The sequence below is a fragment of the Akebia trifoliata genome, chromosome 8 (assembly GCF_017979445.1).
Source record: "Akebia trifoliata isolate Shusen 1 chromosome 8, ASM1797944v1, whole genome shotgun sequence".
Taxonomy (NCBI): Eukaryota; Viridiplantae; Streptophyta; class Magnoliopsida; order Ranunculales; family Lardizabalaceae; genus Akebia; species Akebia trifoliata.
In genome coordinates, this window is record NC_141382.1 from 44,253,051 (window position 1) to 44,270,308 (window position 17,258).

The 17,258-nt window shown below is 34.6% G+C and overlaps 1 protein-coding gene across 1 annotated transcript; it reads left to right on the forward strand.

Annotated features, from left to right (window-relative positions):
- Positions 1-8,041: 8,041 nt before the first annotated feature.
- Positions 8,042-13,062, forward strand: LOC147397045 (YTH domain-containing protein ECT4-like). The gene is made up of 9 exons (XM_086452445.1): positions 8,042-8,237; positions 8,803-8,879; positions 8,998-9,151; positions 9,366-9,436; positions 9,609-10,205; positions 10,310-10,903; positions 11,011-11,223; positions 11,320-11,466; positions 12,282-13,062. Exons 1-9 carry the CDS (start codon positions 8,210-8,212, stop codon positions 12,480-12,482), a joined length of 2,082 nt encoding a protein of 693 aa, XP_086308571.1. The 5' UTR covers positions 8,042-8,209; the 3' UTR covers positions 12,483-13,062.
- Positions 13,063-17,258: the final 4,196 nt, after the last annotated feature.

Consider the following 17,258-nt stretch of genomic DNA (forward strand, 5'->3'; position numbering starts at 1 on the left):
AAACCCATCATATTCAACCGTTGGGCATAAATTTTTACCCTTATCTTCAATCCCCAAGATTCTCTCTCCTTCGAGCTTTACGAATAACATAGGACTTTTGGTAAAGCTGAAAACAATGGATTTTTCTTATAAGAGGAGTTTGGCTAGAGGTTAACAACGAGGGCATTTAAGACATTTTCATTGATTTTTGTTAAGAAGACTGAGATCAAGGATCGTATAATCATTTTCAAAACAGGGAGTAAAAGAAAAAACTATGGTTAAATAAAATTGAAGTGGCTCTATATATTAAGAGAGCTACTATTGCCACACCAACTCCTATATGAATCACCAAAGAAAATAAGAAATTGCACACAGTTGGCATGGTGTTAGTAAAAGTTGGTGTGGCAATAGCAACTATTGTATATTAAACATAATGAAATAGAAATTAACATATAAAGTAATTCAAATAAGAAAAATTTACACAGTTTGATTCAAGCAAAATTTTTTTTTTATGAGGTCAAGTTTTCAATAATAAGTGAAAATAGTTACAAAGAAGTTGATCTTCTATCTCAGACTAAAGAGATTCAATATTTTTCCAACCATTTCAGCAATCTTAGAGTTTAAATGAGGGCAAGCTGTATTCTCATTTTGGAGTGGCTGACAAGAGACAAAGCACTTCAAGATGCCATAAGATACTTCAATATGAAAAGAACGTGGTGGGCACGTTGTCCTTTATGGTCTTCCCTCCCCCACCTTTTTTTTCCTTAACTGTTTTCATCTACTATAAATATCCCTGGTACTATTGGATTGTTGGGTGGTTGTATGGCCAATGCTTTAGAGCACATGTTACAATTTTAAAATATTATAATATTTTATTTTTAAATGGAGAATTACATTTGTTTTCTTTGAAATATAATGAATAATTTGGTCTAGCTTCTAATCTGACTCAACAAGTTTCATAGTCAACTTGATAAAATGATTCAAATTTAGTATCAAGTAATTCGAAATTATTCATGTTTATAGTCTTTTTGGATACACTTAAAAAAGTCTAGTTAATCCCAAGGGGTTGGCCTAGTGGCAAGTTGAGCCTTGGTAAGCTCCTCAGGAAGGGTAGGTCAAGTGTTTGAAATCCCACGAAGCTATGAATTCCTTGGGGCCACCTTCCAGGGTCTGGTTGATCCTTGACTCAATCAGTTGGACTTTTCGAGGGGGGCAGTGCTTGTGACCGTGGGATTAGTCTCACCCGAAGGGTGGGGATACCCACAATAAGTTTAAATAATAAAAAAATTGTAGTTTTTCCCCACCCACGATAAGTTTAAATAATAAAAAAATTATAGTTTTTTTTTTTTTTATAATATTTGAAAAGTAAAAAAAAAAATTATTTGGATTATTTTTAAAACAAATAATTTTAAAACGTAAAAATATTATCTTAACTTTTTAAAAATAAAAAGGAAACTACAATTATTTTATGCATTCTATTTGTGGAGGACAAAACAACCTATTATAAGATATCATGTGTTACCTTAGACACCCAATCCTATCTTCCTCAGAAGTTAGTAGGTTTGAACTATGCGAGGATGGAAGGATGGGGACTGATCAAAGAAAGAAAATAACAGTGAATCCGCTCAAATTTTGAAAAATCAGGGATATGGCATTGAATATGGAGTAGAGTGCTGGCCCTTGTTGTGGTGAGTTCAGCTTTTTAGAGTTCTTCTCCTGGTTCATGAGAAGGAAGGTCCCAAGCTTGTAAGTGTCTTAGTGTCTCGTGTCTCTCTTTCAGATCCTTGTAAGACTCTATCTTCCATTAATGTAATGATGTTTTTTTTCTTTGTATTCAATAAGTATTGCATGACCGAATAATTCAAGGAAGGGCTTGATACTGAACTTACTAGCAATAGCCGGATGAAGCCGCACCTCCGCTTGCAGCTTCATCCGGCTATTCCTTATAGAAGTAAATAATCCCTCACTTTCTGGCCTATTTTGGGAAATCCTGATAACAAGAACATTCTAAAATAAATAAATAAAACTCCCCTCAATAGAAAATTCCTAAAAAATGCTAAAGTAACCAAAAAAATGGGTTTGAATCAAAGAGGGAGGATTATCCAAATTCTTGATAAATATGGATCCAATTAAATACATCTTGCACCCTTACTTTGTTATTCTTGATACTAAGTTTGACTTGGGCATTGAAGAGCTTATGGTGTGCAGACCCTTTTGGGAGCATTTGGAGCAAAAGAAGTTTACAAAGCTCTAAGACTCTATGGTGGAGGGAATTTGTGCCTCTATAATATCCAAAAGACCATTAATGGTGGACATCATAAACATGCCCATGAGTGTATTCCTATCCCTTGATATGGGTTTTTAAATAAAAGGTGGTCTATGATGATTCAAATTTTGGTTTTGTTGACATGTGCTCTAAGGGCACACGTTAAGATGCATTAAATACACTTTGGGAATAAGATTTCCAATAAAAAATACCCTCAATTTTTTGTTCCAACCAAAAATACATTTAAATACTTCTTCCCAATGCATATTTATGCATCTTAAAGTGTGCCCTTGGGGCACATGTTAACAAAATCCTTCAAATTTTATTCCTTACATGGGCTTTTGCCTCATGAAGCCAAGGGTACACTTCAAATTTAAGTGGGTTCAACGGGATTTGAACCTAGAGGTCATGGGATCAATACTCCTCAAGCCTTACCAACTTAACTAAGCATCCTTCAACCTAATGGTTAACCTGTTTGGAGTGGGACATGGACTCATTGCTTGACTTATTTGCATAGAGCTTGAATCTCCTCCTTATGTGTCAATTAATTGTGATTTCACCCACCTACATTGGTTGAGTGTGATATTGGCTACTTAATCTTAGCTAGATTTGTAAACACGAAAGAACATGTGAGGTAGTTTTCAATTTAATTTTGGATGCTAGGTTTAGATTTGTACTATGTTTTTCTTAATTCGCATACATACAGTCATATTTTTTAATGTTATTCATACCAATGGAACATAAAATGAAGTTTAGAACATATAATTTGCTTCACAAAGGCCAAAAACAACTACTACTCCATTTTGGATATAAGGGCATTGTGATATTTGACCTAATCCAATATAAAACAACTAATTATATCAAACAATAATCCCAACTTCAGGACAAAGAATAACACTTTGGTTATCTTCACTCTAAAAACTGCAATCACTTCTCCTTTTGGCATTTTGTTAGCTGCAATCAGATGGCGAAATTCCTTTCCCCATAAATTCGATTTTCCATGACATGTTTTCCTGATGAATTCATTTTCCCTGAACAATGAATTCCCTACCATCATACATACCCTTTAGTAGAAGCCTAAATCTAAGAGCATGGGAAAAAAAATTAGTGAGCTCATTAAAAAAATAGATTGGTCATCCCCAATTCATAAACTAAATTTAATTTTACCATGTGGTTTTTTAAAAAAGAATTGTGTGGCAATATAAACTCTCCAATCAATATGATAAACACACAACAATCGTCTTCCCCCAATACTTATCCCCCTTAGAGAGCGATCCAAATTCAATCTTGCATGCATCTTTTCACTTTTCCAATAAGATTAATGACAAACTGACTTGCTAAAATTGATGCGATTGACATGGTATGTTACAAAACCATATATCTTTTTCCTTGTGTATCCCGAAGAAAAAGATCTATGGTTCTATGCATTACCATGTCAACCATGTCAGTTTATCAAGACTCTTCCGATAATGCATCTTCAACTTTATTAATTTTTTTTTCTTTTTTACACCATTTCCAATAATATCTCTCTAACTTTATTGTCTTTTTTATTTTTTTGCCTTTCCAATAATATCCCTTCAATTTATAACATTTGCTCTTTTACCCTATTTCCAACAATACGTTTGCAATCTTGTTATCTTTTATCTTTTAGCCCTTTTATCACAAAAATGACTACCATACCATGTGGTAAAGTCTAATATATATAATGAAAATAGTGTGAATCTTGCTACTTTTGTCCTTTTTTCTCTTTTCACCTTTCTAAAAAGACTAATAACAATTTGACTCGCTAAAACTGATGCAGTTGACGTGGTATATGCACTAAACCATAAATCTTTTTCCTTACGTATCTCAAAGATAAAGATCTATGGTTTTTGTGCACCACCACGTCAATCGTGTCAGTCATCGCGTCAATCATTGCATTTGTTTATCATGACTCTTCCGAGAATACATCTTCAACTTTATTACCCTTTTTCTCTTTTACATCATTTTCTAATAATATTTCTCAAACTTTATTGTCTTTTTTTTATTTTTTCCCTTTTCAATAATATCCCTCAAACTTATGATATTTATTCTTTTATCCTATTTTCAATAATACCCTTATAATTTTAATATCTTTCCTCTTTTACCCCCTTAATCACAAAGATGATGACTGTACCCTACAACAAAGTCTAATTTATATAATGAAAATAACATGAACCCATTACTTTTGTCCCCCTTTCTCTTTTCATCATTTTGAAAAGATTAGTGACAATTTGACTCGCTTTAAGAATGCAGCGGCACCAAAAACTTGTTGTCTTAGTTTATGCACACAAGTATACGTATTGAAATAAGTAATAAAGTGATGAGAAAGTATCATTCCCACAGAGATTAAATACCAATCTATTGCTAATTATCCATTTATCTCACTCTAATTTTATCCAAACAAAAGTAAAAAATAGGAATTAAAAATAAACAAGAAAATTAACACATATAATAAATTTGAAGATTAAATTCAATAAGTGATGAAACCTAGGTTTATAATTTCCCCCAAACAATCCACTTGATTAAATCCTCCTTCCGTCTATGATAAATTAATCCACTATGATTGTCACCTAAGAGCACTAAATTCTCTACAAGTCTCTGTCGATGGTCATGTAAAAATACCCTTCTAAATTAACTCCCTATATGTCTATGAGAATTAAATTAAGAAGAATTCATTAAGAATAAGCTCTCATAAGGGATGCACATGCAACGTGAGTATATGTCTATCTCAAATTAGCGTATGTTATTCTATCTAGGTAATGAACACAAAACAACTCTGTAGATATTATTAAGGTTCATCAATTCAATTCAATCAATGACCAATTAATTAAATCGTATTAAACATCGAATAGAATAAACAATCATGTGTATAAATAATCATAAAAGAAAGACAAAAAATTAACCAAACATTATGAATGGGTTCCATTATAACCTTATAATAGAAATTAGTTAATCATTGAAAAAAAAAAATCACAAAAGTATTCAACCATTCTTAGAGATTTTAAAAAGAAAAGATAAAGCTCAGAAAAATAAAATTCAAAAGTCGAATCTCTAGAACCATAGATCTTTTTTTCATTGTGTATCCCGAATAAATTTTTTTATGATTATGTGCACTGCCATGTCAACCATTTCAACCACTACGTCAGTTTATCACGACTATTCCAAGAATACATCTTCAACTTTATTGCATTTTTTTTTCTCTTTTACATCATTTTCAATCATGTCTCTCAATTTTTTTTATATTTTTTTCATTTTCAATAATACCCCTCCAACTTATGACCTTTATTCTTCTACCCTATTTCTAACAATACCTCTACAATTTTATTGTATTTCCTCTTTTGACCCCTTAATCACAAAGAGGATGATCGTACCCTATGACAAAGTCTGATCTATATAATGGAAATAACATAAACCTCGCTACTTTTATCCCTTTTTTTCTTTTCACATTTCCAAAAAGATTATGACAAATCGACTCGCTAAAACTGACACGGTTGATGTGGTATGTGCACAGAACCATAAATCTTTTTTTCCTTGTGTATCCTAAAAAAAGATCTATGGTTATGTGCAATGCCACCTCAATTATGTCAGTCAATGCGTGAACCATTTCAATCACTACATCAGTTTATCATGACTCTTCAAAGAATACATATCCAACTTTATTATTTTTTTATCTTTTACACCCTTTCCAATAATATTTCTTGAATTTTATTGTCTTCCCTCTTTTTTCCTTTCCAATAATACCCTTCTAACTTATGGCTTTTACTCTTCTATGCTATTCCAATAATTCCTCTATAACTTCATTGTCTTTCCTCTTTTATCCCTTAATCACAAAGAGGATGATCGTACCTTACGATAAAGTCTAACTTATATAATGAAAATAACATGAACCCCCCCACACACAAAAGGGGTTGGGATTTAATCTCATTACGAATCTCAATGACAACTTTTAACTGTATTGTCATTTCCTCTTCTCTTCCTTCAAAAAATATCTTATCAACTTTATTCGTCTTTTTTGTCTAATATTTTCCAAGAATATCCTCTATAACTGTTCAATACCTTCACTTTTCTCCCAATTTTCAATAATACCCCTAAAGTTTTATAGTTTTGTCTCTTCTCCAACTTTCCCGATAATACCCTTACTTTATTATTTTTTAAATAAAAATTACAAATTACAAATACAAAGCCAAAACATTTAGTTGATTGAATGACCCTAACCATTTGATCTACAGTGCTTGCAGTCTTTTTTGTGACCATCCTATCCTTTTGTGTCTCTTAGGTAAACTTGTGACCATCCAGCTGGTGTAAAGTGTAAGCATTCTCTAAGTTTTTAAGGTTGATCCAATTTTATCAATATATATTCTATAATTACTATTACAAAACCTTTTTGCCTTGTTGGGATTTTTAAGAAAATGATGGGCTTGGGCTAATGATATAACCAAAAGCCCAGAGACACCTTGATCATCCAGGTCTAATCCCTCATAAGGATCAACAAAGGATTAAGAGAATGTTACATCAGAGATTATCTTTGACTTGCAACATTTGTCCTACCTAGATAAATAGTTTCATGGGACAAGAGCTGTTGTGCCCCTTACTAGGCTAATCAATTTAACATTAATCTATAGACCAATAGGTGGTACGTGCAAACACACATGTATTACAAAAATTAGGATTTATATATGTTTAAAAGGTTTTATATTTTTTTTAAACTTTTCAAATACATAACCTAATTTCTTAGTATATTTTATATTATAATATATTGTAAGGGCCTTTTTGTATTTTAAAATGTTAATTAAGGCAATCTTAAAAATAATATAATAAAAAGATATTTTCATAATTTTAGAAAACTCACTAATGTGAGATTGTAATTTTATTAGGATTGCAACTTGGGCGGACCAAATCTGAACCCGACCTTCGGGCAGGTTTGAGCACAATTAGGTAGGGTTTGGGCAATTTTTTTTTTTACTGAATCAAATCGGGTTGGGTCTGAGCATAGCCATCGGATTGCCTGAACTCGAACTTTGCCTAATTTGCCCAAACTCAAATTTAATATAGTTAGTTACAATTTAAAAATAATTTTAAATATATTTGTTTCTTTCTCATTCACAATTCACATTTCAAACTTTAGCTAATCATCATCATATTTTTTAGGACAAATAATCGTAAACATGGGTTGAGCATTTTATGCCCAAGGTCGGGTTGGGCACGTGCACGGGTTGATCCCCAACCTGGCCCATCCCGCCTGAGTTGCAGTCCTAAATTTTATTCGTTTGACAAAAAATGACTTTGATAATAGTAAATTTAAATGTAAATTTTTGGGGCATTTTTGGTGTCAAGAAACACCTATTCAACTTTGAATCATTATAATTACAATAGTCAAGAAGGTTTGTATTTAGATTTCAAAAATAATTACTTTTTTACTATTATAAACTTCATTTTCAAATAAATCATGAGGGTCCTAATTTACTCACCCAATGCCCTTCAATTATATTTCGACTAACTTTGGTTAAATTAGACTCGAATCAAGGTTTATATCCTTATACTTCACAATTTCCCTGTCTTTTAATCCGATTTGCTTGATGTTTAAATTGACAGCCCATGTAAATGCAACACAAAAGCCCAATAAAAAGCCCAAGCCCAAAATATGTTAAGGACACGAGGTCATTTTGTGATTAGGGTTTCACAAGAGAAAAAGGAGAGTTAAAAAAAGAAAAAAAAAAAAAAAAATATCCGGTTTTGGAGGCAGAGCCGTGGTGCTATTTGAATCACCTCTTTTCCATGATCAAACCCTCTTTTTCTAAAAACCCAAACCCTCGGCGGCTGACCCCCCAAAGTCCTCTCTCTCTCTCCTAGGGTTTCTCTCTCTCATCCAAAACCTCCCATAAGTTAGGGTTGTATACTGTCTCTCCCTCCATCAGAGCTCCTCTCATCTGAAGATCTGCGATCATGGCGGCTGTTGCTCCACCTGCTGATCGTATCCTTACTGATTTTTCTCATTTGGGTTTCCTTTGTTTCTTGGTTTCTTTCGTTTTTTCTTGATCTCTTTTTGTTCTGGGTTTAGATCGACTGAATGTTTTTGAATTTGTGGGTTCGTTTGTGTTTATGTGTAGATCGGGAAAGATGAGTGTTGGATTTTAGGAAGATGGGTTGATGTGTTTTTTTAGGGTTTATCGTTATTTGAGGTTTCGAGATATATGTAGGATTTTATTTTCTATTGGTTGAGAAGGTTTGTAAGAATTTTATTTCTTTTATTTAGTTCTATGTGGAGATTAATTTGTAGTAGATTACATATGGGTTTTGGTTTTATTTTGGTGTATTAATTAGAAATCCAAGAATTTATTTTTTCAGATTCATTCAGGAATCGGGATTTGATTGATCTTTTTCTTGGTATTTTGAATCTAATTTTTGTGCTGAGAAGATGGTAGATGTTTGATTTTTTCATCTCAGATCTTCTATTTAGTAATAGACTGAGTTCATGTATAATTTGAGTTGATTTATGTTTTTAAAGATGATTGCTTCCTTCACTGTAACTGCTACAGAAGCTACAGATTTACTACAGAAGTTATCGTTAGATCCTCAGACCAAGGCCCTTCAAGCTCCTGAGGTCACAAAGAAGGTAACATCTAGTTCATTACTTCTGTCAATTGAAGTTTTTGTATTTTAATGAATTTATTTAAATTTTTTCCATTATATTTGATGATATAGTTTGATAATCTCCTTTGAACTCTCCCCAGACTTCAGCCACTCCATATGGGTCTGTTGATGCTAGCGAGGCAAATGGTCAGATACAGTATTACGATCGGTCCACAACCCCTCTACCTCAGGAATTCGTGGATCCGACTATGTGCTATGTTCCTAATGGATATATACCACCTTATTATTATGGAGGTAAGATGATCTGGTGAGATTGTTGTATGATTTGTATTTAGGGGAGTCTCAGTTTATAGTTGGCTAAAGAATTCAAACATACTTTGTTAAAAAATGTTTTGGGTTGTCAATGAGTATCTTAGGTCTAGGTTGAGTTATATATGGACAATATGTGCTTATGTTGTGACCCATCTCAGTTTTACTTGGAATAACTCTTCAATTTTGGCTTTTTTAGGTTATGATGGGCCTATCAATGACTGGGAAGACTATAGGTATTTGAATCCTGATGGATCAGAGATGACTCCTGTAAGTTTTTTGTTTGTTTGCTTACGTACGTATTCGAGGATGATGATGTTTTAGCTTTGATTTGATGAACTAACAGTTTGTGAATGTATATGTTAGATCATGCCGTATATTTTTATAATTTCTTGCAAATTCATTGAGTGTTGGTTTTGATGGGTGAATTTGTTAATTCCAGGGAGTTTATGGGGACAATGGGTCGCTTATGTATCACCATGGGTATGGCTATCCACACTATGGTCCATACCCTCCGGCTGGATCGCCAGTTCCTACAATGGGTCACGATGGTCAGCTATATGGACCACAACAATATCAGTTTCCTAGTAATTATTATCAACCACCAACACCACCAAGTGGACCATACACTCCTAACCAAGCTCCTGTTGCGCAAGGTGAAGTTTCCACCTCCGTGGCTGCAGATCAGGTGCCTTTGTCAGTTGAGGTGGGTAATGGAGTTGCAAACGGGAACGTTAATGGCAATAATAATGGGTCAGCTCCATCGCTATCAGGCCACCCCAATCCGTCTTTGAATTCAAATGGTTCATATGGAAGGGGGGGTGTCTTGCCTGGAGGAATCACTTCTCCTGGTTACCAGGATCCAAGGTTTGGCTTCGACGGGATTAGGTCTCCGGTTCCATGGTTAGATGGCCCGATTTTTTCTGATGGGCAGCCAAGACCTGCTACAAGTATGTCACTCTCTTCTACAATTTCACATATCAATAATAGCATTCAATCTGGAAGGAATCAGAATCTCCGACCTCTTTCGCATCTCATGGTGTGTAATATTCAGTTTATTCTTTTATTTCAGCTTACACAACAGATTGTCCTTATAGAGTTGCTAATGTTATTGGAACTTGGGTTTCCTCATTTGTTTTGCAGGGTTTGCATCCACCAAGACCGACATCCGGCATGGGTGCAGGTCCAGGATTCATGAATAGGTTATACCCAAACAACAGGATGTATGGTCAATGTGGAAACAATGTTAGATCTGGTCCTGGTTTTGGATCCAATGGCTATGATAACAGGGCAAATGGCCGTGGATGGTTTGCTGTTGATGGAAAGTACAAACCCAGGGGCCGGGGCAATGGTTTCTTTGGTTATGGTAACGAGAACATCGATGGATTGAATGAGCTGAACAGAGGACCGAGAGCGAGAGGCTTCAAGAGCCAAAAGGGATTCACACCCATCACATTAGCTGTCAAGGGTCAGAATCTCTCTTCCAATGGAAATAAGGACGACAAGGAAAATTCAACTTTGATTCCTGAGAAGGAGCAGTACAATAGATCAGACTTTCCTGATAAGTATTCCGATGCAAAATTCTTCATTATTAAATCTTACAGCGAGGATGATATCCACAAGAGTATCAAGTACAGTGTATGGGCCAGCACACCCAACGGAAACAAGAAGCTGGACGCTGGCTACCAGGAGGCTCAAGGGAAGTCTGGTGACTGTCCTGTATTTCTGTTTTTCTCCGTGAGTTCTTATAAGACATCTTTCCATATTGGGTTTGTTCTTTTATCTTAAAATTTGTTTTGTCTTAACTAGTCATCATTATTATTATTGTGTACATTGTTTTTCAGGTCAACACGAGTGGGCAATTTGTTGGTCTTGCAGAGATGGTGGGCCCAGTTGATTTTAACAAGAATTTGGAATACTGGCAACAAGACAAGTGGAATGGTTGTTTTGCACTGAAGTGGCATGTGGTAAAGGATGTACCCAACAGTTTGTTAAAGCACATCACGCTTGAAAATAATGACAACAAGCCCGTGACGAACAGCAGGGACACCCAGGAGGTGTGTGTGCGCTTCAAACAATTATATTGGAATAGATCTGTACCATATGATGCTAGTTGAGTTTCTTTAACTTGTTATGGGTATTGTGTATTGCAGGTCAAATTTGAACAAGGTCTCCAAATGCTCAAAATATTTAAAGATCATTCTAGCAAGACATGCATCCTGGATGACTTTAGTTTCTATGAGGCTCGACAGAAAACAATGCAGGAGAAAAGGGCTAAGCAACAGCAGTTTCAGAAACAGGTATGAAATGTCTTCCTTGAAATATCTCTGCAGTAGTTACTAGCTTGCTTGTTTAATTGATGCCTGCTTCCTAGATACTTATATTATTGTGAATGTAGTATTTTTTGTTAAGCATGGTGGAAATATGCTACTAATTCCAATGACCATGATTGTTCCTATAGATTGGTTTGCTAGAGAAAATTTTATTACATAGTCCACTAAAAAGTGAATGCTTTTAAAATAGTTGCTAAAACTTCTCCTGACACTCATCATGGATGTTCTACATTTTTCATGTAAAATAGTAGCTTGTGATGATCTAGGATAATATAGAGAAGTAGGTTTTGATTTCCCTGAAAAGAGCAATGTTAAAAAAAGAGAGATTTTTATGTACTTGAACTTTCAGAATGATGTCTTCATATAAGCAATATAATTTCTACAGCCATGTTATTCTTACTCTGTGTTTTTAGCTCTTGGGTTGAGATGGATAACATTTTAGACAATCCAATCATACATATTATATCATTCACCATGCAAAGATCATCGTTGCTAAAAATAACTACATTGTAACAACCATATTAAAAAGTTGCCTTTAATTATGGGTTTAAATGAACAATTCAGATTCTTCAAATTCAAGCTATTTTGAAGTATGTTAGAACTGATTGAAATTATCTAAGAGTGGGATTTAGGGATCAACTATTTACCATGCTGTTGGATGGTCTAAAACGTTATTCACATGGACCCTGCAAGCGGGGGGAGTACACTGGGATAGGGAGTATCTTTTTCAGTAGGGGAAACATGCAATGCTGTATCATGATATTTCTGAATTGCCAATGCAGGTGTGGGGAGGAAAGCCTTCTGATGCTGCTGTGGCTCCAACTTTACTGAAGGAACCAGTTGCGATTCAATGTAACGGGGAGCGGAAGTTACCCGAAGAGAATGGATCGATTGCAGGAACCGGAGATGCCCCGAAGGGTGCTAAATCAGTTATAATGACAGAGAATAAGGTCCTCTCAAATGGGGTTGCAAATGGATGCTAGTTTCTTTCTTTTCCCAGTAATCTGTACCAGTCTCTCTAGTATTTTGGGGGTTTTCTTGGTGGAGTTAGGTCAGAAAGCTTGCTGGTTTAGGTTTGTATACAGAGGCAGACAATGGCCGACTGTGAGTATCCAAGTGGAGGGCCTGGGTTATTACTTCGAAGTGGCAAAATAATGTGTAAAATGGGATCAGAAGCCCTACTTGGGTTTTCCCCAAATTTGGTAAGGCAGGTTCAGCTCCTTCTCAGAATATTGAGTCTTTTTTTTCTTTTTTTTAATCTTTTTTTCCCCTTAAAGCTGATTTCATATCTTAGTAGTAGGATCTTGTGTTGGGTTTGTTTTTATAGTTAGTAGCTCCTAACAAGGTTTTTTTTTTTTTTTGGGTGTCTATTGGGGCTTTGGGTTTCTTAGAGTTTTTCTTCTTTATAAATGCTTTTGTTGGTTGGTCTTTTCTACCCCTTTCATGTATTTTACTTTGTCGTTGAGCTTTGTATGTTTAAGAGAGTTACCAGAAGAATCAGGTGGCGAAGTATTGCAATGGAGGAGTAGTTTATTAAAGAACCATTTTAAGTGTTTTTTTCCCTTCCCTTGTTAAGTAGTTAAGGAGGCAAACTACCTATTTTGTGAGGCATGCCCATCTCGTCTTTTAAATTGTATTTCATCTGCTGCCTACAACCCCCGCACATATTGAAATGCTGTGTACTCAGTTGAAATGCACCATACAGTGGGCTAGCAAAGCTATGCATATTTTTTAGATCATTAGAAATACTGAGATTATCTTGTGGGCGAAATATTCAATGTTTTGGCATCAAATGTTTTGTTTCAGTCTTGCAAATTTAGAATTTTTAAATCATGCCGAGTGGTACTGGCATCATACTAATAGAGACTGCTTAAAGCTTGGGCATACATTGAACGCCCTTTCTTTCTATACAACATGGAGTTGAAATGGGAATGATTAGACATGCTTCGAGTAGTTGTGTATTTCATATGGGAGTGTAATAATACCCATCTTCAATTTCTTTCTTGCCAAAAATCACTCTTTTGCGCTAAAGGGTTATATTTATCAAGTTCTTCAACACCAGTATCTCAATGATGTGACTAGTTCGAGGAGAGATGAAACGGTTAAGGGAGTTGCACATTTCTGTCCTTGTGATTAAGTGCTTTTTTTTTTTTTTGACTGGAGTTGTAAGAATGCCATCAATTTGAAAACATGGATTTATAAAAAACTCACCATTGGAGTGTTTAAATCACCTTTGTTTGCTTTATAGCAAATGCCAAAGGAAACTCGTGTATGCGATAATGGGCCCCAGATTTTGTAGTTTTCGTTCTGGTTCTTGACTATGATCCCTGACACAACACAATCAGGCAGAGCTTATGTTGCAGTTTATTTGGCTTTCTTCGAGTAGGGAAATGAAATGCTGTTTTACTCCAAGCCTCTCAAATAATTTGCTCTAAACCTGGATCATGAATTTTCTGGAACCTGAAGGTAGCTAAAAAAAACCCCGACAAAATAGGGTTGACACAAGTTCCCCTACACCCTTCCATATCAAAAGAGAGCTGCTATTGGCGCCCCATCTTTTACTTATTACACCCAAATTTAAATAGTAATAATATTTAATAAAATAACAAATGAATGAATGGTTGAGAAAACATAAAAGTTTGTGTTCCATTAGAAGCTTTCATTGTTTTTGTTAGATTTCTATTTTTAGGTTTTGGATTTTATTCGAGTTGTAAACAACTGAAATTGGTTGAATGAGTTTTCTAATGTTGAGACAGATAATAACTGCCAAACCTTCATAATGTTTGGATAGTGTGTTTTAATTTTTAATTGGGGTGATAAATAATTTTAGAAATTGTGGTGTAATAAGTAAATTTTGGAGGTGCCAATAGCAGCTCTAACAAAAGGATTGTAGAAAGATAACAGTCACCTCATCCACCTTGGATGTTCCATGAACTAATGGGGGTTACTTTTCAAACCATAACAAACCACTACCTAGTGCCCATGGACTTCAAGGCGAATTTTTTTTTTGGGGGGGTTAACTATGAGTTCTTTATATAAGATCTGTGCTACATAATTTTTGGCAACATCCTACCTTGGGGAATGGCGTTTCTGCAATGGCAGTTTAGAAACCTAAACTGGAATTCTGCTTCCGAAAGAGACTCCAATGGTCATCTGACTGCCCAACAAAAAAAAAAAAAAAAAGGGCAAGAGATGGTGCCAATGCCCAACCACCCAGGTGCCTTTATAGACTCCTCTCTGTATTGTGGATCTTACCTTGAAGATCTCCCCTACAACAGACGATAAAAAATACGGGAAAAAAGAATATGGGGAGACGAAGCTCACTCAACTCAACTCAACCCCAACTCTTAAATTAAAGAGCTAATCTCAACAATCAACTCTCAAAAGGATTTTATCTGAAAATGACAAGAAGAGGCTCCAGTCAGTCACCTTCTTTACAAGAGTTTTAAACTAAACAAACTCTCAATCCATCCTAGCCAGAGGATTGCCATCATCAAACTTCTTTCAATTACAAAAAACACTCTTTTAACCTTTTTCAGTATCTTTGCTTCTAGGCTTCCATACACTGATGGTGTAGAAGAGACAAACAAGATCAATAGAGTTGTACTGTGACTAGGGAAAAGCCCCCACTACTAACCTCTACTTGTTAGCAATTGAATTATGTAATAAAAACTTCCAAGTTTCATCTCCATAGGTTAATTTGTTATTTTATTGCTATTTGCAAATATCAGGTTTACATGCTTTCAATTATTAGGTCAAAAATTAGGTGTAAATAATTCACATGCTTTCAATCATTTGGTAAAATATTAGGTGTAAATAACTTTCACATGCTTCATGATTAACAATCTCAATCCAAACATGTGGTGGTATCCTATTCATAGAAGATTATCTTATATGACTAATAGAAAGTTAAAATTGGACTGCATTAGGTTCTGGCTTTGAGTCTATATTTATTCGATCTAGTTATATATTCAAGAGCACATACCTTGGTGCATATTATTTGCGGATGTAGTATTAATAGATGAGATTAGAAAGGGAATCATCACAATAAAAAAACTAGAATTATGGAGATGTTAGAGTCCAAGGACTTTAGGATAAGTAGAACCAAGACCGAATGTGTAAAGTTAAATTTAGCACTAACACCAGGAAGAGAAATGTCAATTAAAATTGAAGACCTAAAAAAATACCTTGAAGTGACAAATTTTGTTATCTTGGGTCTATTATACATAAAGAAGAAGAGATTGAGGACGATGCTTGCCAATAGAATCAGAGTTGGATGGTTAAAGTGGAGATGTGATTCTCGAGTATGAGACTAAAAGGAGAATTTTATAAGATGGTACCAAGATTAGCTACGCTTTATAGAGCTGAAAATGTTGGGCGGTTGAGAAACATCATATTAGTAAATTGAGCATAACAGGGATGAGGATGTTGAGATGGATGAGTGGACAAACTGGGAAAGATAAAATTACAAATGAATGCATTCAAAAAACATAGGGGTAGCTCCAATAAATGATAAACTAAGATAAAGTCGGTTAAAATGGTTTGAGCATGTTCAACGAAGGCCCTGATTACAGACCCAATTAAAAGAACTATTCAAGTTGAAGGTCCTAAAAGAGCGAGAAGGAGACTCAAAAGAACTTGGACAAGAAAGCATATATGAACTCAATAACAATAAGACTTGGCTTTGGACATAGTAGAATGGAGGAACATGATTCGTTTAGCCGGCTCCAAATCTTTGGGATAAGGCTTTCTTGTTGCTGTACTAATAGAAATTAGAAAATTGGAAATAAACAACAGATGCCTAAATTTAGCAAAGAACAATCGAAATTTGATGTAGTCTGATATCTAATTAGAGAGCATAATAAACATGACAGTTAATTCCTCAAATCCACTGAGAAACTGTTAATAGTTCGTATTTTGCAACCTGGCGAGCACAAGATTTAAATATTTGATGATCCATTCAAGAAATACAAGAAAGAAATTTGAATCTGTGGTAAGAGTTAAAAACCTTTGCTCGCATCAAGGATTGTGACTGTCTTTCACCAAATAGGATGAAACAATTCAATGATCAAGAAGATATATTTGCCATACTTGGTGTAGTGGAAACTTATTGATCATAAACGGACAATCTCACCTAATATACCTTCACTAAAAATTGTGTGTAAAGAAAGATATGTTGCATGCAGGTGTGGTGTGTTCAAAATCTGACGTGGTTGTGCAGAGTTGATTTAATGAAAACCAAAAATAGGATTTGTGGACTTGGGATTATATTTTGAACAGATCAGAATGAAGTAATTATTACAATATAAGTCAGCACTTAAAGGCAAAACGTCTTTGTCAATTTTAAGCTATCCAAATTTCTGCTTCTCTCGAGAAAATAAAAAAACAACCTTATAACCTCTACTCACATACATCATATGTATTATCTAAAATCTTTGCACAAATGAGGGAAATTATGCAATTGCAATTTGATACGTAGTATATCTTAAAGAGAGCACATTTCCTCACCTCCACCACTCTTTTCTTATTAATACCAAGATGCATCTATCTATTTTCTCTCCCTTTAAAGTTATTTTTTTTCCTGATATTTTTCAAACACCACATTATTTTTAATCAATATGTTGGGTTGCAGTAGAAATAGGATTGTGTGAGAGGTTTAGTTGAGATCTTCACACTGGTATCCATTACTAGATATTTTTATTTAATTACCAAGTTTATACCTATTTTAATTTTAAAATCCTATAGTATTTTTAAGAATT

What these genes read in the sequence shown, in the direction of transcription:
- LOC147397045 (XM_086452445.1), top strand. Translation starts at nt 8,210, where the DNA reads ATGGCGGCTGTTGCTCCACCTGCTGATC. An exon ending in CTCCTGAGGTCACAAAGAAG is followed by an intron (nt 8,880 to 8,997) that starts GTAACATCTAGT and finishes AACTCTCCCCAG; the next exon opens with ACTTCAGCCACTCCATATGG. An exon ending in ACAGCAGGGACACCCAGGAG is followed by an intron (nt 11,224 to 11,319) that starts GTGTGTGTGCGC and finishes TGTGTATTGCAG; the next exon opens with GTCAAATTTGAACAAGGTCT.